Here is a 23,331-nt window from a genome sequence, read left to right as displayed (position 1 = left end):
CATGAGAGGTCTTCTGTGAGATGGACCCCAAGGTATTTGAAGCTGCTCACCCTCTCGACTGTGGCCCCGTTTATCAATGGGGGCTGTAGTTCCTCACCTGCTTCTTCCCATAGTCAATAATCATCTCCTTAGTCTTGGTGACATTCAGGGAGAGATTGTTATTCCAATACCACGTGGAGAATATATTCACTTCTTCTAAGTAGGCCTTCTCGTCGTTGTTGGTGATGAGGCCTACCATCACTGTGTTGTTGGGAAACTTCACCAACTTATTGGAACTGTGTGTGGCCGTGCAGTCGCTGGTGTAGAGGGAGTACAGCAGGGGGCTGAGGATTCAGCCCCGAGGAGCTCCAGTGCTGAGGGCGAGCGTTGGTGTGGTTTCCCATCCTGACCACCTGGGGGCATCCGGTCAGGAAGTCCAGAATCCAGTGGCAGATGGAGGAGATCAGGACTTAGACCTTCAAAGTACTCGTCACAAATTTTGAAGGTCTGTCATTCAGCTAATGACTGTATACTACACATCAATAAAATGAAATTGAGTTTAGCATCCAGTCAGGTTCACCACTCAAGAACCATGCCAGTTCATCATCTAGTCTCACCTCTGGGGTTGTGGGTTCCATTTCCACCTCCACCCTGTGTATGCAGAGTTTACATGTTCTCCCTGTGCTTTGGGGGTTTCCCTCAGGTATTCTGGTTTCCTCCCCCAGTCTAAAGTGTTGTAGGCTGATTGGAACTTCCAAACTGTCTGTAGTGTGTGAATGTGTGTGTGATTGTGCCCTGTGATGGGTTGGCTGCCACCTTGTGCCCTGAGTTCTCTGGGATAGGCTCCAGGCTCAGCATGGAAAATGGATGGATATTAAGTAAATTCCACTAATATTAACTAATATTTAATAATATGTAACTAAGTTAGCCTGTTGTCTTTGCTAATGCCAGGTTAGACTAGCATCGATAATATCATTGGCTAGCAAGTCAAATTATAGCTACCGGTAATTATTGAATAATGTTTTCAGTTAAAACGATGTAGCCACTTTACATCAACAATCATCATCTAACATCTCTCAGTACTTTCTCAGTAATTCGTATTCACAGTATGATACCTTATACCCAGCAATGTATGATAATATTATTGGGCTCAACCTTAAAGGCACTCCTAAAACACCAGTAAAACTGTCATACTGTTAATAAGCTTCAGTTAAAAATTATCCAGCATTTGACCTATTTCTGTGTACCACTGGCCTGAGTAAGGGGTTAACAGGCAATGTAATTATCCAGATCTTGTGATCCTGACTCCAGACATGAAAGAAGGCCTTTATGTGGATAAAGAAGACATTCAGCACACACACTCAGGCATTGTCTCAATACACAACCTACTGAGGAACCCAGCTTACATCGGTGAGCAGAATTTTGTGCATTAAAATACAAAGTTTTTTTTATACATTTTATCCTATGGTTGCTTTAGTCCAATAATGTAGTGTACTAGTGTTTAAGTGCATGGACATAATTCACCTTTAAGTAAATTACTGATGACAACTTGTTATGAACTTGATATTAAACTATTCTTCTTGTGAATAGAAAGGTACATGACAGATTTGAGGAAAGTAGATGAATGTCTGGGGTAAAAAGAATCATGCTGATGCCTAAAGACATGAAACAAAACACAGGAATGTTTGAATGAAGAGTTTTGTATTAGAAGAATGTTGCATGATGCAAATAAGCTACATACTTATATATAGTGAGTTTGTCAGTTTTATCTCCATATCCAATTTGAGTTTTAAAAATACGTATGTATGTGTATACATATATATATATATATATATATATATATATATATATATATATATATATATATATATATATATATAAACCCAAGTAAGTAGCTTTGCTTTGATTTCGGTTATTGACACTGGACTTTGACCTACTTTCATTGCATACTGGTATGACACAAAGCAATGCATGAACTCTAAATTGTTTGCAGACTTAACTCTGCTGTTTAGTTATAGTCACTGCTCTCTGTACAAAGTTAAAAATACTCTGCCTGTCCAGAAGTCATCAAGTTTAGTAAATGCCTAATAATGGTAGATCTTGAATGCCAAATAATGGTAGAACATTTTGATACTCCTCCAAGGTGCTTCATCAGTTCATCAATTCTACTGTAAGATACAAGTTGCTGTTGAGATGCTTTCATTTATAGAGTTAGCATGGGAGGTGTGTGACAGTGGGTGGCTAAGTGATGCAGATAACCACGCACACATCTATGCTGAAAAAATTGTTCCAACCATACAAAACCAAGTCCAACTAATACCACTAACACTATAAACTTCACAGCAGCATGACTATTTTAGAGTTGAGAAGTGAAATTTAAGACATATACAGAGAATGCTGTGACACAATGCATGAATATGCACACTATAAAGGAGTGTCCTAAAGGCACAGTAAATAATCTGACTTTTACAAACAGGTGGAAATTCCAAAATTCTGTGTGCATGGTGCCTGGCGATGTACTGGAGTCCCACTTACTGAATAGTAATGAATGATGGATTTTGACCTACTTTGATTGCATTTCCTTTCACCTCCCAAAACATACCAGTATATGTACTCTAAATTGCCCCTAGGTGTGAATGAGTGTATAAATGTGTGTGCGCATTGTGCTGTGTGATGAACTGGTGTACCGTCCAGGGTGTATTCCTGCGTCAACACCAGTTTCCTGGGATAGGCTCCAGATTACTGTGATCCTGATCAGAATAAAGCAGCTACTGAAGATGAATAAATGAATGAATCTACTTCTATTAATGCTCCTGAGTAAATTGGTTGTGCTGTGTAAAAAAAATTAACTGCATATTTGTATAGGGTGTCATGCCTGGTCTGGTCATCTTTAATATGTGACCTGATACTGTGGGCTGAGCGTATGGAGGTGTGTGAGAGTGGTGTAATGGAGCCAGGGGCCCCAGGGAGCTCCACCATAGAGCCAGGGCTGAAGAGGCTCTCCTTTGCGTACCAGAGCCTCCTGGAGATTCCTTATGATGCCATTCTCAAACAGCGGGACACCCTAGAGGTCCTGGACCTCAGTTATAACCTGCTGGATGAGTATCCTTTAATGTGCACCTCTTTCCATGTGTGTAAATAATTGAATTATATATCAGCCTATAAAACAGGCATTTAAGGCTCTTTAAACTCCAGACATCATTGTATTCTGCACAAAACTGTACATGAACACACACACACCCACAGTAACGCACACCCACAAACCTTCTGGCATGAGAATTTGCCACATGGTCAACCTCTCTTCACATTTTGCCTTATGTCATCCCTTTTTTCAAAAGCAATAGCCCTTAACTCAGCCATAAACGGAGCCCAGCTCTTCTGGGGGAGCTGGACAAGCTGAGCACTCTCATCCTGGATGGCAACAACTATAGCACTCATGTCAAATTCCCCTACATGCCAAGTCTGACCACACTGTGGATCAACAAGAACAAAATAAGCAACCTTCCCATCATAGTTGAGGAGATACGCTGCAAGTTCCCCAATATCAAGTAGGCTCCATTTGGCCATGTCTCTTTCTGTATTAAATATTTCTGTATTATGAATTAGTTGAGTCATCAGAGAATAAGTCTCAGTGTTCTGGAGTCTCAGTAAGATGTTGAATATGTTGTTGTTGTCTGCTGTGATTACAGGATACTTAGTATGATGAACAATGAGGCAGCGCCCAGTTACTTTAATGGAGGCAGTCTGACTCAGTACATTGATTACAGGTAAATAAAACAACCCAAAAAATTCCCATATATGAAACATCTAAAACCTTTTAATGGGCTCAACTACATTACCAACTTAATACATATTGGTTTGGTTCAGTGATTTAAAGGTTTTACAAATAGTAAACAGCACATGACTTCAGATGTGCATACTGCTCCATCAAGTGGTCAACGTGTATACAGCTATGCTGTTCTGTCCACATTTAACGCCATGCAGATCCTTCTAATATAATAATAAGAAAATATCAGGCTTTTAATGAACACAAAAAAATATAATGTAATAATATAAAAACTTTTGCATTAAAAGAAGCCCCTTTAAAATATTGAGACCAGAAAATCAGTAGATTTTTGGCAGAAAGTATTTTTTTTTTTTTTTGATCGACTGCATTTACATGTCTAATCTTAAACTGTATTACTAAAATGTCAAAACTCAGCAGTAACGTTTTTCACAAAATCGTTTTTGTCCCAAAAATAAGATGACCTTCTACATGACATGTATTCATGAAATTTTACATGTGCATTCCTATCCCTATTTAGAAGCTTATTAAAGCTTATTAGAGAGGAATTTCCCCAAAATAGTGATAATTGCTGGATTAATGATAGAGTTTCTACTGAAAATAGCATAAAACAATTTGGGGGGAAAAACAGCACATGGTATGTTCTTGTTTAAACAATAAATAAATTATATTCCAACAAACTGTTCTGTAAAAGTCCTTTTTGTTAAGTACACATTAAAATGAAGATTTTAATTCTGACATCATTCAAGGAGTAGATTTTTGATTTTGTAATGCATGCAAATTTGCACATATTCAGTTGAATGCAGCCTCATTTACATGACTTAAATTTACAGCCTCATTTACATGACTTGGAGAAATGTTCCAATAAAAACACAAGAAGATCAGCAATCTACATAAATATGATATCTATTGTTTTATAAAAATTACCATATTCACCTGTATTGTCTTGCCTTATGAAATCAAGTACATTACTTGTGTCAAAAATCAAATTCTTGCCTTTGATGATGCACTTTTGCTTACATCAGCTTTATGTGCTTAAATCTCAGAACGTATTTCTCTCTCAGTTGTGAACAGATAATTGAATTTTTTGGTTTGCAGTTATGGTTATTAAACAAAGATTCCTACTGAGTTCAAGCTGATTTGGGTCTACTCTTATTCTCCAGGCAGTATGTTATCAGTCAGCTCCCCAGTCTGGAGGTGCTGGATGACACGGAGGTGCAGGAGAAAGAGAGAGCACAGGCCAGGAAGACTTACAGGATGAGGAAGAGCAGAGATGGCAGTAAAAGGAGGAAGGAGCTCCATCACTGATGCTTGCTTCATCCATCGGATGCTACTGAGCTCTATGCCAAGCTTGACCTGTAGTGGTGATATGAACTGACCTGAAATCCAGAATGACACAAATACATGATAATTGCTGTTTTTATACTTGTACCAACCTTCTTTCTTTCTTTTTTTTTTTTTTAATGAATGTTGAACAATATGAACAAGTACTAGATCAGGTTGGATGGGTTGTCTGAACATTCTATACTTTTCAAGATAAGCTATATTGCTGTTTTGTCCATTAAAAACATTTTTAAGTAATATCCTACTCTTTAGGATTTTTGTCTTGTGGACAACAATGAAAACAAAGATGAAGAAATAAGATGAATGAAATAAGCCTACTATATTATTTATTACACTTGCTGTTTTCTCTGCACATGTTGATTCCTTCATTTAATAAGCAGTTTTTCTTGTTCAGTATAACTTTTAATTGGTTCCTGCTACCCAAAACAGTACGCTGGAGAGCTGTGTTTATTTTATTTATAGGTTTCAACTGTTATAAAAACACCTTTTAGGTATAAAACTGGTATCACATAGGCGTAAAACTAATTACTTTAACCTCACTGACAAAGAGCTGAATCATTACCGTATTACAGCCAGAAAGCGTCGTTTAATAGCATTACTCATTGTAGAGTCAAATTTTAAAACATATTTACACATCTATATGCTTGTATTTCTATTACTAGTGTATATATGTGAATTACAGCTTTCGCGAAATAACACAAGGGAGAATATTAAAGAGAATTTATCTAATTGTATTTATTTGGAGTCTGTGGTACTACGTGCATTACGGTAGGAGAGTGGTCTACTGGTTTTTGGTTCAGGTAGTGCTAGTAGCTGAACTGAGTTCCAGGGGTCGGGTAGTGTTTAAAACGGTAAGTCCTGTGGAATAACATAGCCTCACTTGTGTGGATTTGGGGAAACAACATGTTAGTTTTTGAAATTAATGTGACCTTTAGCAATGCGAGGGCATGCTCCTGTTAGCTAGCTAACCTTAGCGACAACAGACAGGCCACTGACAGATCCTCATGAGGGAGGAAGGCAGATACACAGCAGCAGGTACACAGCAGCAGCAGGAAGAAGCTGGATGTTTGTGCACACTGATATTTATTTTGCAAATTGCGTTAATGCTAGTCCGTTATGTAGTTAATCAAGCAGTCTCTGGAAGCCCAGGTTGCTAGCTAGTTGATTTAAGTTGATATCTACCAAAGTTTTTATTAGATATAACAGAAGTTTTATTTGTCAGTAGTCTTACAATGTCATTAATAAGAGCACACATGATTATATATTGATTTTATATATAGGCTGCTTTTGCAGAATATCTAATTTGTTGCTTGATACAAGGTGATTGGACACACAATGACATTACTGTACTGGCTTTATAGTTGATTTATAGTTCCTAGTACTGGAGAGATTATTTCAAAATAGTTACAGCACTACAACTGAGTTTTTGAGTTGATATAATGCATTAAGTCTGCAGAAAGGTGATCTGGTTTTCTTAACCATAACTGTAGACGTAACCATATGCCTATAGGTTTATTCATTCATTCATCTTCAGTAATCACTTTATGCTAGTCAGAGTTGCTTTGGATCTGGAACCTATCCTGGAAATACTGGATGTGAGGCAGGAATGGACCTCTGATGGGACACCAGTCCATTGCAGGACACTCATTCACACCTACTGGCAATTTAGGCTAGCTAATTCACCTCATGCATGATTTTGGACAGTGGGCGGAAACTGCAGAACCTGGAGAAAACCCATATGGTCATGAGGAGAACATGTGAAACCCCACAGACAGTAGCCCGAGCTTAGGATTGAACTGGAGATCCTGGATTTGTGATGTGGCAACCCTAACCACTGCACCACTGGGCTCTCCGCCTATAGGTTTAATACATGCAAAAATGTCTTTTTAAAAATGCATTTTTAAAATCATAAAAATAATCTAAACACAAAACCTGTCCTGCACACCACGGTGCATTATTATCTCCTAAAGTCTTAAGTTTGGAAGCTGTATGTGTGCTGGCTTCTCAAACCCTAAGCCTAACTCTAGTCTCACACCTGAAGGTTTAATATATGCAAAATGGTTCAAAATTGCTGATGAGTTGTTGCAGCTATAGGTCTGGACTGCTAGCTTGATTTAACTGCTTTAGCTATGTCACCACAGAAGTGTTCTGCTGACTGTCCTCTGCCAGAGAGGTGAAAAACACTAATGCTAATATGCTAATGTTTTTTTGGCAGACCTGGCAACCTGTACGCATTTTGCCTAGGTGCATTTTAACATCAGAGTATGTTGGTACAAGTTATCACTCAAAAATACTCCAAAAGAGCAGTCTTCTAATTTCCCCCCAATAAAAATGGCAGATGAGCCAAGCAACACATGAATCTGGAATGACTGACAGTTGCTCAGGTGTTAAAGTTTAAGGTCCCTGATATTAACTGACAACCTGGAAGCTCCGCCCCTTCCCCTCATCTTACATTAGTAATCTGTCGTCTCCTCTCGATTTTCCTGCTTGAAAGATCCGCAGATGCAGTGCTCTCACTTTCTGCTAAGGTACATGGAGAATATTTTGAGTTCATTAATGTTAAATAAAATCGATCAATGTATGTTCGTCTTGGTTAACATTAGACAAGTATATAGTTAACATCAGTTATAAAATATAAAATCTGTTTTTTATTTTATGAAAGTGATTCATGAAAGGACTAAATTGAAAATGTATTGAGTTTTTGAGACTGTGACTATCAAACTGGAAACACTTACAAATATGACGGTAGATATGTTTTGTTTACTGACCTGGAATTTACTGGTTAGTTCGCTTGCAGGATAGAGTGAACCACCCTGCTTGTCTGGTTTCCTGAAGCATTTTCTGAAGCATAGACTCATTAACTGCAGCAAAAAAAAAAAATTACTTTGCTACAGACTATACTAGTCATGTTTGTCATTTCCTCTGGGTCAGTGATTTCTCTTTTTAACTGCTTGGATCCAATGAGCAATAGTTTAACCAGTTCTAATCCTCGAACTTGTAAGTTTGAATTAAATATGGGTAAACTAGATGTTATTGCTAATACTGTGTTGTGTTGCAAATGCTCTGACATCATCGTGTGACATGTCACCTGAGCACTTCTTCAGTCCCTCCCTCCAGTTTCACAATGATCTTCCATTCAGACTTTCACAATATACACAATCACCTGTCTGTGTTTTTCACTAGACGTCTAAGGACAACATGGCTGCTGTAATTCATATAACCTCAAACACCATAATCCAGTATTAGTCACAGTTTTGTTAGCTTTTATGTTTGTGCTTCATAGTTTATGGGAACATGTTTTGGAGATTTAATTTATCGGCTTTGGATCTGTCAGACATGAAGGTTTTGATGCAAACACTAGATTATTCAACAAGTATCCTAGCCTCTATTTCAAGTCTGAGCAGATAAATTTCACATTGCCCCTTCTCTGTGGCTTGTCCTATCTCAGATGGTGTAATCCTGCTCGTCACGTACCAACCTCTCGAATTTGGCAGTGCCTCAAGTCTTTACTGATAAATAGGGGCATCAGAAGGAGCTAAAATGCTCAAGTCTAAGTGGCAGGTTTGGATGTTTAATTGGGTCTTTAAGCTAGTCACAGCATGTTTAAAACCAGGTCTTGGGTGTAACCATGTATTGTGGTTAAATGGTGTGCTCTTTATGCATATGTTGTTTCTTAGATAATTATTCTTAGTTAATTATATCTTTTTCCCTACATTATCAGGTAACACAAAGGTAGCTTGTGGGTTAGGAGAGAGTCTTCAGCTATGAGTAACCCTTACGCACACATCATTGAGCCTCTGAACTCCCAGAAGCCTGAATGCAAGTTTTTCAATCTCAGAAAGCTTGGAGATCCCCGATATGGTAAGAGAATTGCTGCAGAGTCACTGCATTTTTCTTTTTCCTTTTTTCCAATTTTTTTTTTCTCTCAGCTAAGCATGATCTTTCGAGCGATCTAATAGTGACATTAGTGTTTATGCCATATACTAATTTTTTTGTTAGTTGTAGTCTAATTCCTGTGCATTTGTCTTCTAATGTTATTTTCATGTGCAACTGATGCAACTAGCATACACAGAGATGATGAGGGAAAATTGAACCAAAAGTGGACAGAGAAAAGCAAATGCTCTCACATGTTAAAGCTGGCATATGCCAGTGACTCTTGCCAATGAAACTTCTTACATGTTATGCCAAACTTTTTTCTTTTTTTAACATTTTTTGATGATGTGAGTTCTAAACTATATTGTAAAAAGGATTGTTAAAGAAATTGTAGTTCTGTATTTAATTAAAAAAAAAAAATCCTCATGTGTGTGTTATTTTGGGCAGTGGTAGCTCAGTGGTTAAGACGTTGGACTACTGATCAGAAGGTCATGAGTTCAATCCCCAGCACCGCCAAGCTACCACTGCTGGGCCCTTGAGCAAGGCCCTTAACCCTCAACTGCTCAGATGTATAAAAAAAAATGAGATTAAATGTAAGTCGCTCTGGATAAGGGCGTGTGCTAAATGCCATAAATGTAAATGTAAATTTTGAAGTATTTTAAGTCCTAAAAATTAATCACATTAATCTGAGGATACCTGCAAACAGCTGGAGAGAGCTATTAATAACATTAACTTATTTTCTGTTTTAAATACAGAACACCTACCTTTCTCCATCCGTATGCTGCTGGAGTCGGCGGTGAGGAACTGTGATGAGTTTCTGGTAAAGAAGGAAGATGTGGAGCGCATACTCAACTGGAAGCAGACCCAGACCCAGACGGTGGAGGTGCCCTTCAGGCCTGCCCGCGTCATCCTGCAGGACTTCACGTAGGGTTAATTACACTTTAGCCTTTAACAGCATTGACTCCTTGTCATATTGGCTTTTGTAAAGTTTTGTGTTTTTCTTAAGTGTACTTAAGCTATTCATGCTGCTTGTCCCTCCTTATAGTATTCATATCAAAAGTCCAAGACTTAATTGGTAACTTAATAACAGACAAGAAACACTATCCTCTGGTGTGTTTAATAGCTGTAAGCAATTTTATGGTGTTTTATACGACAGTACTGTTGAATTCTCGATTCTGATTGGCCAGGAGGTGTAGATTAATTTTCTATAATAGCATGGCTCAGACAGCGGTGGGGCTGCAAGGTAAATGGCAGGTTTATATTAATGAGCTTTTTCTAGTATGTTATTGCTCTATGGTAACAACTTACTCAGGGACTTGCATGGCAGGCGCTCCATATGATATGTTTCTGTAGCATTTTTGGAAGTAGTCTCCAGTGTCAGCACTTTGTTTACAGTCAGAGGTAAAGCTGTTCCTTTAAGCTTTCCGGAACAGGCGTCTTTAGCACAGAGGGCTTTGTGGTTTCTTGGTAACATGACTTTGGGATGTGCTGTTATAGGAAAAGAAACAGCTTTGTGGTGGCATCGCAACACCCTGCAGCTGATTATTTTCCTACAACAGCACTCTCCATTGTGTTTTATTCCTTACATGTCACGCTGGCACTATTTAATGTACAAGAAATTCAAAATTCAAAGGTTTATCTGTCGTATGCGCTTTTGTATCTGGTACAAAGGTACAGTAAAATGAGATGTCACAGCTCCAAAGACTGTGCGTAACAGACAAATAGACTATATAGACGATGTAAAATGGATATAAGGTAAGGGGGAGTGCAAGACAACACATGAAACAGCATACAAAAAAAACATATGAGAAAGTAGTTATTTGGTGTCTCTAAGTGTTGCTCTGCTATGAGTGTATATCTCTGCTGTTGACAGTGGGGTTCCTGCAGTGGTGGATTTTGCTGCAATGCGTGATGCAGTAAAGAAGCTGGGTGGAGATCCTGAGAAGATCAACCCCGTGTGTCCTGCTGACCTAGTCATTGACCATTCTATTCAGGTGGACTTCAACAGGAAGTAAGTTATTTACCATGGTTAGGACAGAAATTACATTTAATCTAATTTATTTCAGAGATATTAAAGTGAGTTTCCTCTGGGTTTATACTCAAACACCCTCTAGAAAGACCCTTTTAAACGCTCAGGTGACTATGGCACAAACTGCAACACAAACGTACTGTACTTGTTATTGAGTCAAGTTGGCTTTGTGATGTGTGTTATTTGTATTAGCTGAGTCTGTTTACACATACATAGGTCAAGGGATTAGCTGCCTAGGATATGCTTATAAAGTTAATTTATCAAATCCAGTTATGAGAAATTCTTCTTTTTAAGATCTAACTAAGTGAGCAGAGATTGTAATGAGATTTTACAGGATTGTATGATAGTTAAAATTATATAGGAATAAATTTCATTCATTCAAAAGTTGTTTACACAAAATGCAGCTCTGTCAGTACCAGTAAATCATTTAAATCTCAGTATTGTATGTTTAATGGGAGATTTGGTTTGTTATCTGCAGTGTCAATCCCAAGTTAAAAAATCACGTAATCGTACTGCACTCACATTGTGAGCCTTATACCGCAAGTGTTGCCAAGTTGGACATGTATTAAAGGTTTACCTTTGACCACACAGGTTGTGTGGCACACTGACTGATCACCTAAATCTGCACTGAATATGTTTAATACTTTTACACAAAATAGCTTTTACACATTCCACTTATTATTATAAATTATACATTTATCATAAATTATTCACATTTGAAGTGTTACTATGTTCGGAGTATATCACTAGAAGCCGCAAAGTATATTTAAACTTATACCTATATTAGTTACGCTTTGTTTTAATTAGAAATATATTTGTTGATGTGTATGATGTTTATAAGACACCAGTTCCAATCTCACATGGTACCTGTTTTTATCGACATGCTCATTGACTTTTATTAAAATTCATTTCAGGTCTGACAGTCTTCAGAAAAACCAAGAACTTGAATTTGAAAGAAACAGGGAACGTTTTGAGTTTTTAAAGGTAATCACATATTCTATTTTAGCTTCATGTTTTGACAGTAAAATACTTGCACACAATTCCTTCCTACATGCCAGGAGTGATAACTTTTACCTTCTTGTCCACAGTGGGGTTCAAAAGCATTCCAGAATATGCGCATCATTCCTCCAGGATCGGGAATAGTGCATCAGGTGAACCTGGAATATCTAGCCCGGGTCGTCTTCCAGCAGGATGGCTACTATTACCCTGACAGCCTGGTGGGCACTGATTCACACACAACCATGATCAATGGCCTGGGTGTGCTGGGCTGGGGTGAGTATTTTACTGAACGTGCACAGTTGCAGCCCTCAGGGCCGATAATTAATACTGTTATATAGAATGACCTAAATATACACCATATGGCCAAAAGTATGTGGAAACCTAACCATCCCACCCATATGTGGTTTGCCCAAACTGTTGCCTTAAAGTTGGAAGTATTGTCTAGAATGTCTGTGTATGCTGTAGATTTACAATTTTCCTTCGCTGGAACTAACAGGCCCAAACCTGTTCCAGCATGACAATGCCCCTGTGCACAGAGCAAAGTCCTTGAAGACATGGTTCGCCAATGTTGGAGTGGAAAAACTCGAGTGTCCTGCACAGAACTCTGACCTCAACCCCACTGAACACCTTTGGGATGAACAGGAATGCAGACTGCACCTCCTCGCCCAACATCAGTGCCTGACCCCACTAATGCTCTTGTTACTGAATGAGCACAAATCCCCACAGCCACTTTCCAAAATCTAGTAGAAAGCCTTCTCAGAAGAGTGGAGGTTATTATAACAGAATAGGGGGATTAAATTAGTGGGATGTTCAACAAGCACATATGGGTGTGATGGTCAGGTGTCCACAATCTTTTGGCCATATAGTGTAGATGTTTAACCTATACAGTTTGGTTTTTGCTTGAAAGTATCTTAACTTTTCTGTGTTCAAATACTTGTTATAGAGAGCAATGAATTCTAACAAGGTGTACTATCACTATGTCTGAGCAGGTGTGGGAGGTATTGAAGCTGAGGCGGTTATGTTGGGTCAGCCAATCAGTATGGTCCTCCCAGAGGTCGTTGGGTACAAACTCAAGGGCATGCCATCCAAGTACATCACTTCCACTGATATTGTCCTAACTGTCACTAAGGTACTCTTTTTTGTGTGTTCAGAGAATATAAGAGTTTTGGGCTTCATTTATCAGTCTTTTAGTAAAGCTGTGTGCGAATGTTTGCATAAACGCTGATTTTCTTCTATGTTGATGAATGCCAATCACCCATAAATTACAAAGTGCCTGCATGACACAGCTGATTTGCATGTAGTGACACCCACAACACTTCATATAGTTTCAAGTGCAAAGACAGTTGTGAGCACAAAATGATTAATCAGGGTAAATCACAAAAAAACAGAAGTGGAAGTTATCTTGACTCACTTATATGCCAATAAAAATATTTAATAATACAGTCCCCTCTGAAAATAATTGGAACGGCAAGGCCAATTTGTTTTGACAATACATTTGCGTTTCAGATCAAAGAGAGACGATAGATCAGAAGCTTTAATTTCCTGATATTTATATTTAGATGTGTTAAACAACTTAGAACATGGCACCTTTGGTGGCAGATCACCCAATTTTTAGGTGAGCAAAAGTACAGGAACACATAGAATTAAAGTAAATAACACTTATTTGGTTATTATATTTGGTTGGATATCCCTTGCTTGCAAAAGCTGCATCAAGCTGGTGACCCACTGACATCGAAAATGCATTTTTCTTTTGTGATGCTCTTCCAGGCTTGTGCCACAGTTTCTTTCAGTTGTTTGTTTTGGGAGGTTTCTCCATTCAGACTCCTCTTCAGGAGGTGAAATTCATACTCAAGTGGGTTAAGGTCTGGTGATCGAATTGGCCAGTCTAAAACCTTCCACCTTTTTCCCCTGATGAAGTCCTTTGTTGTGTTGGCAGTGTTTCTTGGGTCACTGGCTTGCTGCATGATGAAGAATGTTTCTGTAGACTGAATTAATTCTGCTGCTACCATCATGAGTTACATCATCCAATAAAAAGATTAGTGAGCCTGTTCCCAATGCAGCCATGCAAGCCCAAGCCATGACACTACCTCCACTCTGCTTGACCAGTGAGTTTGTATGTTTTGGATCATGAGCAGATCCCTTCTTTCTCTACACTTTGGCCTTTCCATCACATTGGTAGAGAGCAATCTTGGTTCCAGAACTTTTTTTGGCTCATCTCTTTGCGAATTCCATCCTGGCCTTTCGATTCATACTGCTGATGAGTGGTTTGAATCTTGTGGTATATCATCTATATTTCTGCTCTCGAAGTCTTCTTGACTTCTTGTAACTGACACAAAGTCAAGAAGACTTCACGAGCAGAAATATACAGTGTCTATAATGGTTCTGAAATTTAGAAAATATACAGAAATATACAATGTTTACAATGTTTCTGTCATCAACTGCTGTTGTTTTCCTTGGCCGAACTGTTCAATGTCTGTTTGTTGGTACCAGTGGTTTCTTTCTTTTTCTGGACATTCCAAATTGTTGTTTGGCTATGCTCAATGCTTGTGCAATGCTTCTGATCGATTTTCCCTCTTTTCTCAGTTTCAGAATGCCTTGCTTTTCTCCCAGCTGTCCCTAGACAGCTCTCTGGTCTTCATGTTGGTTTATCCTTTTAAACAACAAATGCAGTCTTTATAGACGAAACCCAGGGCTCAAACCAAGAGAAGACATTCAGAGCTATTAATTAGTCAATCTGTCAGGGCAAGAAACAAGAAACACTGGCCAGTCACATGTTAGACTATTTTTGATCACTTGTAAATGAGTGGGTTCAAACAAAAGGTGCCATGTTCTAATTTGTTTAACACAGATGTAAGTATCAGCAAATGAAAACTGAAATTCTCATCTATCATTTTCTTTTTTTTTAATGTCAAACCCAAATGTATTCAGTGTATAGCAAAAGCAAAACAATGACAAAACAGTATGTTGACATTTTTGACAGTATGTTCCATTTTTTTCAGAAGTACAGTAATCCGAGCAAACGATATGATTTGAAGTCAATCAAGTTGAGATTTATATTAGTTATGCATAAATTTACACAGACTCAGGAGCACGAGTAGGATATGAACATTTTTCTGAATTTACAAGATTTTCATGAATAGCACATTTCTTGTGGAAATGCTCATACAAGAATTTAGGCATAAATCCGTTCCTATCCATCTTGATAAATGAGGCCCATTGTTAGAATATGACTATTCATTTATAAAGTAAACCTGTGGCTTGTCTCTATGTCTCTTATTTCTTATAGCATTTGCGTCAGGTTGGTGTGGTAGGGAAGTTTGTGGAGTTCTTTGGGCCTGGTGTGGCTCAGCTTTCTATTGCAGACCGTGCCACTATTGCCAACATGTGCCCAGAGTATGGTGCTACGGCCGCCTTCTTCCCTGTGGACCACATCAGTGTCCAGTATCTCGAGCAGACAGGTAGACTGGCATTGATTTCAGATCATCTGTTCAAACATTAAGTGCATTTTTGTGTCAAATTCATACAATATATGGCCAAAAGTTCAGTTCAATGCCTGACCTCATTAATGCTTGTGTGGCTGAATGGACAAATCCCCATATTCATGCTCCAAAACCTAGTGGAAAGCCTTTCCAGAAGAATTGATATTGGTTATTATAACAGCAGAGGGAGGAGTAAATCTGGAATGGGATGTTCAACAATCAGATATGGGTGATTGGTCAGGTGTCCACATACTTTTGGCCATATACATTCACAGTTCACTTTATTAGGAACACCTACACATTCATGCAGTTATCTAATTAGCCAATCATGTGGCAATCCAAAAAATCATGCAGATACAGGTCAAGAGCTTCAGTTAATGTTCACATCAAACATCAGAATGAAGAAAAAGTGTAATATCTGTGACTTTGATCATAGCATGGATATTGGTACCAGATGGGCTGGTTTGAGTATTTCAGAAACTGCTAATTCCGGGGGTTTTTAAAACACAACAGTCTCTACAGTTTACACAGAATGGTGTGAAAAACAACAACAACAACAAAAAACATCCTGTGAGTGGAAGGTCTGCAGGCTGAAACACCTTGCTGATGAGAGAGATCAGAGGAGAATGACCAGACTGTTCTGAGCTGACAGGAAGTCTGTACTAGCTCAGATAATCACTCTTTGCAACCGTGGTGAGCAGAAAAGCATCTCAGAACACGTAATACATCGAACCTTGAGGTGGATGAGCTACAACAGCAGAAGACCCCATCAGGTTCCACTCCTGTCAGCCAGGAGCAGGAATCTGAGGCTGTCATGGGTACAGGCTCATTGAAACTGGACAGTTGAAGATTAGAAAAAAAAAATCACCTGATCTTTTTCCAGTCTTCAACTGTGCAGTTTTGGTTAAAAAAAAAAAAAAAAAGAATTGTTGAAGCTGTTGACCTTTATCTGCATGATTTTTTGCATTGCGCTGCTGCCACATGATTGGCTGATCAGATAACTGCATGAATGTGCAGGTGTACAGGTGTTCCTAATAAAGTGGACGGTGAGTGTAGTGTAATTGTTTCTGCTTTCTAAGTAAGAGGTGTGCCTGATATGTAATGGCTTTTTGTGTATGATAGGGCGAGATGCTGAGAAGCTTATTTACATTACACAGTACCTGAAAGCAGTTGGCATGTTTAGGGACTACAGCAATCAGGCTCAGGATCCAGAATTTACAAAGGTATACTTGCATATACACACACACACACACACACACACACACACACAAACATGTTGTTATTTTGATTAATCCCTGCATGGATTAGGACCAACATCCCTGCTGGATATGCTCAAGCAATATAAGCCTAGCAGGACGCTCAGGTCATTAGGAACTAGTCAGTTAGTTAAGCTGAAACTAAATACTAAGGATGGCGAAGCAGCTTTTAGTTTTTATTCTGTTTTTAGATGGAATCAGTTATCATAGAGCCACAGAAGTGCCACAACATCAGACATTTTTTTGCAATATTTATTGCTGCTCCTTTAAACTGAACTTTAACTTACTTCTTATCCTATATATTTCCCTTAATTTTTATCATTTAGATGTTTTTATTTTTTAATTTATTTATTGTTTTTATTTTCTCTGTTTTTAATTGTCTTTTTTTTATACTTTTTCATTCTGTTCTATTCTATGCCTTGCCTTCGTGGTGTGTTCATTTGGTGGCATCCACTCAGATTCACATATTCAGCTGTCTTTACACAGTCTTCTCTTCATGCAGGTTGTTGAACTTGATCTCAGCACAGTTGACCCTTGCTGCAGTGGTCCGAAGAGGCCACAGGACAAAGTGGCCATATCGGAAATGAAGCAGGACTTTGAGACTTGTTTAGGAGCCAAGGTACATAATGTTCCATTTCAGTACAAACTACACTGAGCCTTTCCTTTTACTTTAAGTAATGTCTCTATAAATCTGTATTTTGACACTCCTAACTCATCTAATTTTCATTACCTTGAATTTTTAATCAGTTAATTATAATGTTTTATGGTGTTGTTAAGTTTGCTTGTCTCTCTCTTTTTTTTTTTTACTTTAGCAAGGTTTTAAGGGGTTTCAGGTGCCTCCCGAATGCCATAATGTCAGCGTACCGTTCCAGTATAACGGGGTGGACTACTCCCTCTCTCATGGCTCTGTGGTTATTGCTGCCATCACCAGCTGCACAAACACCAGCAACCCTTCTGTCATGCTGGGTGCAGGTATGTATAGGCTGTGTATACACTCATGTAATTCCTCTGTAACCCAGTGGCAACTCTTAAAGGCATCTTACTTGTGCACTAAGTTTTTAGTGAGAATGTGTAATATGGTCCGTAAACTAGTATCTCTAAAAAGCTGTCTTGCTTATCCAAATAAATGATAAATGCTTTCTTTATTCCCCCGCCCCCCCCCCCCCCCCCCAGGTCTCCTGGCAAAGAAGGCCATCCAGTGTGGCTTAAGTGTGAAGCCTTACATTAAGACGAGCCTGTCTCCTGGTAGTGGAGTGGTCACGTATTATCTGAAGGAAAGTGGTGTAATGGAGTACCTCGTAGAATTAGGGTATGATATCATTAAGTCATGCAATGAATGAGACTAACTTCATATTAAACACAATGTAAAGTATTTAATGCTATGTAAAATGCAGAAACAGGATCAGAACACTGCAAAAAATTACATTTTAGTAAGTTAAAATATCTTGAACATAGACAAAATGATCTAGCATTTCCTATCAGAAGATTACAAAAAACCAAATATGAGATTATTAAACCTATTTCTAGACATTTTGAAGTAGTCTTGTTCTATTGGCAGGTAGTTTTGCTAATTTTAAGCATTTACTTAAAGCTTAAAAATAGTAAAATATCTAGAAATAGGCTTATTAATCTTATATTTGGTTATTGGTATTTTAATAGGAAATAATAGATAAATTTGACTATATTCAAGATTTGTTCATTTGGTAAGATGACAGTTTTTGCAATTTAAATATGTTTTGTATTTATTACTAATACAAGAGACACAAGTAGAAATGCAATCAAATGTATAGTTTTTATGATAGATATAAAACAGGGTCTTTTTTGCGATTGAGCACCAGATTAATCATCTTTTTTAAGCCTCCACAGAAATGACGGCATTATAATTTGCACTTGATGTGTTTGTCCCTTGTTAGTTTTGAGGTGGTTGGTTATGGCTGCATGACCTGCATAGGAAACAGTGGCCCTCTTCCAGAGCCAGTTGTAGAGGCCATCACTCAGGTAAATACTGAACGTCTTTCCTGTAACTGTGCATGTTGTTAGTCTGGAAGTGTTTATCGAACATCATGCTATGAGAATGTCTCTTCTCAGGGAGATCTGGTAGCAGCAGGTGTACTGTCTGGCAACAGGAACTTCGAAGGTCGTGTACACCCCAACACACGTGCCAACTACTTAGCTTCTCCTCTTCTGGTCATTGCTTATGCAATTGCAGGAACAATAAGGATTGATTTTGAAAAGGAGCCCATTGGTAAGTGAAATCTGAATATGTCCATTGTCTTTTGTATTTTAATATCCAGTTCACTTATATGAGTCACTTGGTTCAGCAAGTGAAGTTAAGCCAGTAGGTTCTTTTTGGTGTGTGTTGGAATAGCGGTGAACACAGAGGGGAAGAAGATTTTTCTAAGGGACATTTGGCCAACGCGAGAGGAGATCCAGGCTGTGGAAAGGAAGTTTGTTATCCCTGCCATGTTCAAAGAGGTGTATGAGAAAGTGGAGGTTAGTAAATGATGCTTAAGCAGTATATGTCTTGTTCAGTATATAGGCTGTTATCATAAGTTTTTTTTTTTTTTTTTTCCTCTTCTTTTTTTAGAATGTAAATGAGCGCTGGAACTCTCTGAATGCTCCCTCTGACAACCTCTACACCTGGGACCCTAAGTCCACCTACATCAAGTCTCCACCTTTCTTTGATGGACTGGTAATATAATTTCTACTCACTACTGTCTCAGAGGAACAGCAATTCATAAATTAGTTTCAAGTTTCACACTACACAATTACACTATGAAAGTAAAGAAGCAGTGTAGCTCATAGAACTAGAAGAAGTGTTTAAAACAATTACAAGACTTGCATTTAGAGCTTGGCCAAATTGTCTGTTTTATATTTTAGACTAAAGAGCTTCCAAAGCCCAAGTCTATTGTAGATGCATATGTGCTTCTCAATTTGGGGGATTCAGTGACCACGGACCACATCTCTCCGGCCGGAAACATTGCTCGTAGCAGTCCTGCTGCTCGCTACCTGACCAGTCGTGGGTGAGACGTTTTTGATATTCACCAGTTGTTCTCTAGAATGTCACTTACCATGTAGTTTTTAAAGATTAGAAATAAATGATTGTTTCTCTTCTCCATGTAGATTAACACCTCGAGAGTTTAACTCATATGGCTCTCGGCGTGGAAACGATGCTGTCATGGCTCGGGGAACGTTCGCAAACATTCGCCTTTTCAACAAATTCCTGAACAAACAGGCACCTTGCACCATCTACCTGCCTACAGGGGACACGGTAGGACAGGGATCATGTGATCTGACCTCATATGTAACATGCAACACCAGCACAAAAACACTTTAAAAAAGATGTGCTGCTATGGAGGAGTTTTTCCCAAAGACTTATATTTCTAGACATTGTGTTATTTGACTCTTGTGCTACCAAGAGTAGTCTTAGCTAACACTACTGATGTGCTAAGAATGTTGTGTCCTATTGCAATGGCCCAAGAGACTCCAAGAGTACAGTTGTCTGCAGAGCAATTCTCTCCCTCTCTCTCTCTCTCTCTCTCTCTCTCTCTCTCTCTCTCTCCATATTCATTTATATTGTTGTTAGTCACTTCTAGGTATTTCTTTGATTGCATACAGTTGAGTAGTGGGCTTATTCCTCTACATGCACTCAATTGTCCCATGATGTTATACAGCCCTGATAATTTAGATCCATAATCATTTAATTTTAAAAATCTCTTCCATCTCTTTTTATATTTTTCTGATCTGAAAAAAATAACAGGCAGCTCAAAAGTCATATATAGTTTTGACAGAGGAAGGGGAGTACTTTGGGACTTGATGTTCTCAGTGTAATTGCAGTTTGTCTACTATGTAGCAACAAGCTCAGAAATTTACAAACTGCTCCTTTAAATGATGTTCCTTCCTGCAGCTGGATGTGTATGATGCTGCAGAGAAGTACCAGGAGGCAGGTTACGCACTGCTGGTGCTGGCTGGGAAGGAGTATGGTTCAGGCAGCTCCAGAGACTGGGCTGCCAAAGGACCGTTCCTGCTGGTGAGTGTCATGTACACGTTCTACCTAATGTTAATGACTATGAGGTCATACCTGTTTTCTTTCAGCAATGAATCAATGATTAGAAGACGAATAATATGTGAAGAATTGTCTGCATTTCTTTCTGTGAGTTAAGTTGTCCTTATACAGTTGTCTTTTGATGCCCTCAGAGTATCAAAGCTGTACTGGCAGAGAGCTACGAGCGCATCCACCGCAGTAACCTGGTGGGTATGGGGATCATTCCTCTGGAGTATCTGCCTGGAGAAACGGCTGAAAGCCTGGGGCTCACTGGCCGAGAGCGCTACACTGTGGTCATCCCTGAAGAGCTCACACCCAGAATGATTGTTGACATTAAGGTACATTTTGCTTATACTTTATTTTTGCTGCTCTATTTTACTCTTTGCATCAGAATAAGTGGCAGCAATTATTTTTAAGCAGGGTGGCTTTAATAAATCACTTCCTTATTTAAATTTTGCAATGCAATTACGCTTCCTCTGTTCTGTTTGCTACACAGCAACTGCATTAACTAAATATGATAATAAATAAAGAGAGAGTGCTCAGCTCAGAATTCAGATCACTGGTGCTGGTACTGGTGCTGCTCAGTCGATTGAGGGGAGAGGTGCTGTGTGGAGCTGACTCCAAAGAATAGAGAGAAGTCTAAAGGCCGCAAAATATCAAAGTTCAGAGTTATCTCAGTTCATGGACAGACGTACATGCATTTCCAAATACAGGCTGCCAAAGTTTACAACTGACATGTTTTCTACTAACGGTAGATGCAGCTGCTACTTTTTCTAAGCATATAAACACACACAGGGTTCTATCCTCGATTGAACTAAAACACATCACAAATGGAAATACTCCGTATATGTTAATAAATCAAAAACAATACCCTAGATTCAAATTAATGGCACATCTTTTCTCTTTGCTTTCATGGCGCTCTCTGCAGTTGGACAATGGAAAGACGTTCCAGGCTAGGATGCGGTTCGACACTGATGTGGAGCTTACCTACTTCCACCACGGCGGCATCCTGAATTACATGATCCGCAAGATGACAGAAAAGTAGAGGTTGTCTCCTCTCCCTCCAGTGCAGCTGACAGTGCACAAGCATAGTCATTTTTTTCATCTGTCTCTTGTTTTGGATGTGCAAACCTTTACACTTTGGCCTTGTTTAGGAATAAGTCATTTTTTGTGAATCAGAAATGAATTTAAATGTTTGTTTATAAATTAACATGTCTGTACTGCATATACAACACATCAGCTTGGAATACACTATATGAAAGTATTAGAGGTTGGTATTTAAAGTTGGCAGTCGTAGTTGTTATCACTGTATCTGTGAAGGTCAAATGACATCTGGCTAACAGAGTACTTTTCTCATCACTGCTTATGGTCCCTAATCCTTAATAAGACTTTAATAATGTTCTAGCTCCTCATGAAGATCATAAGAGGCAAATCAGAGATGGAGAGAATTTGATTTAATAACTACAGGCACTGGCTGCAGGTGTGTGCAGATCCACCAGTGGTCCGGTTTCTAGTCCTACCTCAGTATTGCCAAACAATAACCTTCACTGTGTCTCTCACAGTCATCGCATTAATTTAAAATTACGATTTGACAGTAGCTGTAATATTATTTTTACAAGGAAAATATTATCTATCACGAAGACACTAAACAAACATAACTCACTGTGTCCTTATGGTAAAAAAATTTTTCTTGCTATGTAAAATCTTTGTCTATTCAAACTAACCGAAATGATAATGCTGTGATACTCACCAGCTTTGATCTTTACATTCTGTGGCCCATCTTTGCCTTCCAGCCTTCTCAGCTATCAACTAATACAACACAACAAAAAGGCAACTAGTGTTTGTGACTAATTTACTGGTGACTAAAATGCTGAAGTTTACTGTTGATGAGAAATCTATCCATATAATTTTGTATAAATCATTATATTTCAGTGTATTGATCATATTTGTATGCTAACCAAATGATCTAACAGTGTGTGAGATTCCTGTAAGTGCCTATAGTACACTGTGATGCTTATGTAAGTCTGTTTAATGAAGCTTGGTCATCATTCCAAACCAGATGTATGTGTGTACTTTTTTTTTTGCTTTGTTGGTGATGAAACAGTTGTGTGAGCCATACAGTAGCCATGCACTTTACTGTAGTTAATTTAAAGCATTCTGTTTTAGAGAAACATGGAATCTAGAGGATATGACTGAAAACGCTCTACATAATACAGCTTTAATGTATACCTCTTCATGGTTCCTAAATTCCTCTGGAAGCTACCGGTCATATAAATTTTTAATATCACAATAAAGATGAGGATGTACAATAGATGCTGCACTGAGGAGTTTAACAGGTGTTTACCATTTCAAAAGGAATTTTATATTCAAGAAATAATTATGGATAGAAACAGCAATACAGTTTCACTTATCTTGACTGTTCTGATGTCATGCCCCTCAGTGTCTCACGATCATGATCTACTCAAATAAAAATCTTTCTTTTTTCAGATGGTTATCTGATGGTTGTAGTGTTTTAATTTATACTGTAACTAAAATCCAGAACA

At 38.5% G+C, this 23,331-nt stretch overlaps 2 protein-coding genes and 1 long non-coding RNA gene across 8 annotated transcripts; 2 read left to right on the top strand and 1 right to left on the bottom strand.

The window, feature by feature from the left end:
* Window positions 1-504: 504 nt before the first annotated feature.
* On the top strand, window positions 505-5,071 carry LOC113540271 (leucine-rich melanocyte differentiation-associated protein). Of its 3 annotated transcripts, none has more exons than XM_034303868.2 (5): window positions 505-1,389; window positions 2,845-3,081; window positions 3,411-3,527; window positions 3,669-3,746; window positions 4,927-5,071. In XM_034303868.2, the coding sequence occupies exons 2-5, from the start codon at window positions 2,903-2,905 to the stop codon at window positions 5,069-5,071; spliced, it is 519 nt and encodes a 172-aa protein (XP_034159759.1). In that variant the 5' UTR covers window positions 505-1,389; window positions 2,845-2,902. The 3 variants fall into 3 exon arrangements, with proteins under 3 accessions (XP_034159759.1, XP_034159758.1, XP_053089161.1); XM_034303867.2 differs by having other exon boundaries at window positions 3,348-3,527; XM_053233186.1 differs by lacking the exon at window positions 505-1,389 and having other exon boundaries at window positions 1,846-3,081; window positions 3,348-3,527.
* LOC128318096 (uncharacterized) lies at window positions 5,003-8,321 on the bottom strand. Its single transcript, XR_008301591.1, has 3 exons — window positions 7,876-8,321; window positions 7,560-7,627; window positions 5,003-5,142 (listed from the first exon to the last, which is right to left on the bottom strand). It is a non-coding gene; the product is annotated as an uncharacterized LOC128318096 (long non-coding RNA).
* aco1 (aconitase 1, soluble) lies at window positions 5,863-23,274 on the top strand. 4 transcript variants are annotated; one of them, XM_026936661.3, is made up of 21 exons: window positions 5,863-5,958; window positions 8,829-8,968; window positions 9,736-9,904; window positions 10,854-10,991; window positions 11,924-11,993; window positions 12,098-12,281; window positions 12,998-13,137; window positions 15,295-15,466; window positions 16,610-16,710; window positions 17,246-17,362; window positions 17,556-17,715; window positions 17,917-18,052; window positions 18,657-18,741; window positions 18,832-18,988; window positions 19,112-19,236; window positions 19,331-19,435; window positions 19,624-19,766; window positions 19,867-20,014; window positions 20,651-20,773; window positions 20,941-21,126; window positions 21,717-23,274. In XM_026936661.3, exons 2-21 carry the CDS (start codon window positions 8,872-8,874, stop codon window positions 21,831-21,833), a joined length of 2,673 nt encoding a protein of 890 aa, XP_026792462.1. In that variant the 5' UTR covers window positions 5,863-5,958; window positions 8,829-8,871; the 3' UTR covers window positions 21,834-23,274. The 4 variants fall into 4 exon arrangements, with proteins under 4 accessions (XP_026792462.1, XP_026792464.1, XP_026792463.1 ...); XM_026936663.3 differs by lacking the exon at window positions 5,863-5,958 and adding an exon at window positions 6,004-6,142; XM_026936662.3 differs by lacking the exon at window positions 5,863-5,958 and adding an exon at window positions 7,513-7,635.
* Window positions 23,275-23,331: the final 57 nt, after the last annotated feature.

Source organism: Pangasianodon hypophthalmus, chromosome 4 (genome assembly GCF_027358585.1).
Source record: "Pangasianodon hypophthalmus isolate fPanHyp1 chromosome 4, fPanHyp1.pri, whole genome shotgun sequence".
Classification (NCBI taxonomy): domain Eukaryota; kingdom Metazoa; phylum Chordata; class Actinopteri; order Siluriformes; family Pangasiidae; genus Pangasianodon; species Pangasianodon hypophthalmus.
This window is presented reverse-complemented; position numbering and strand designations above follow the sequence as displayed.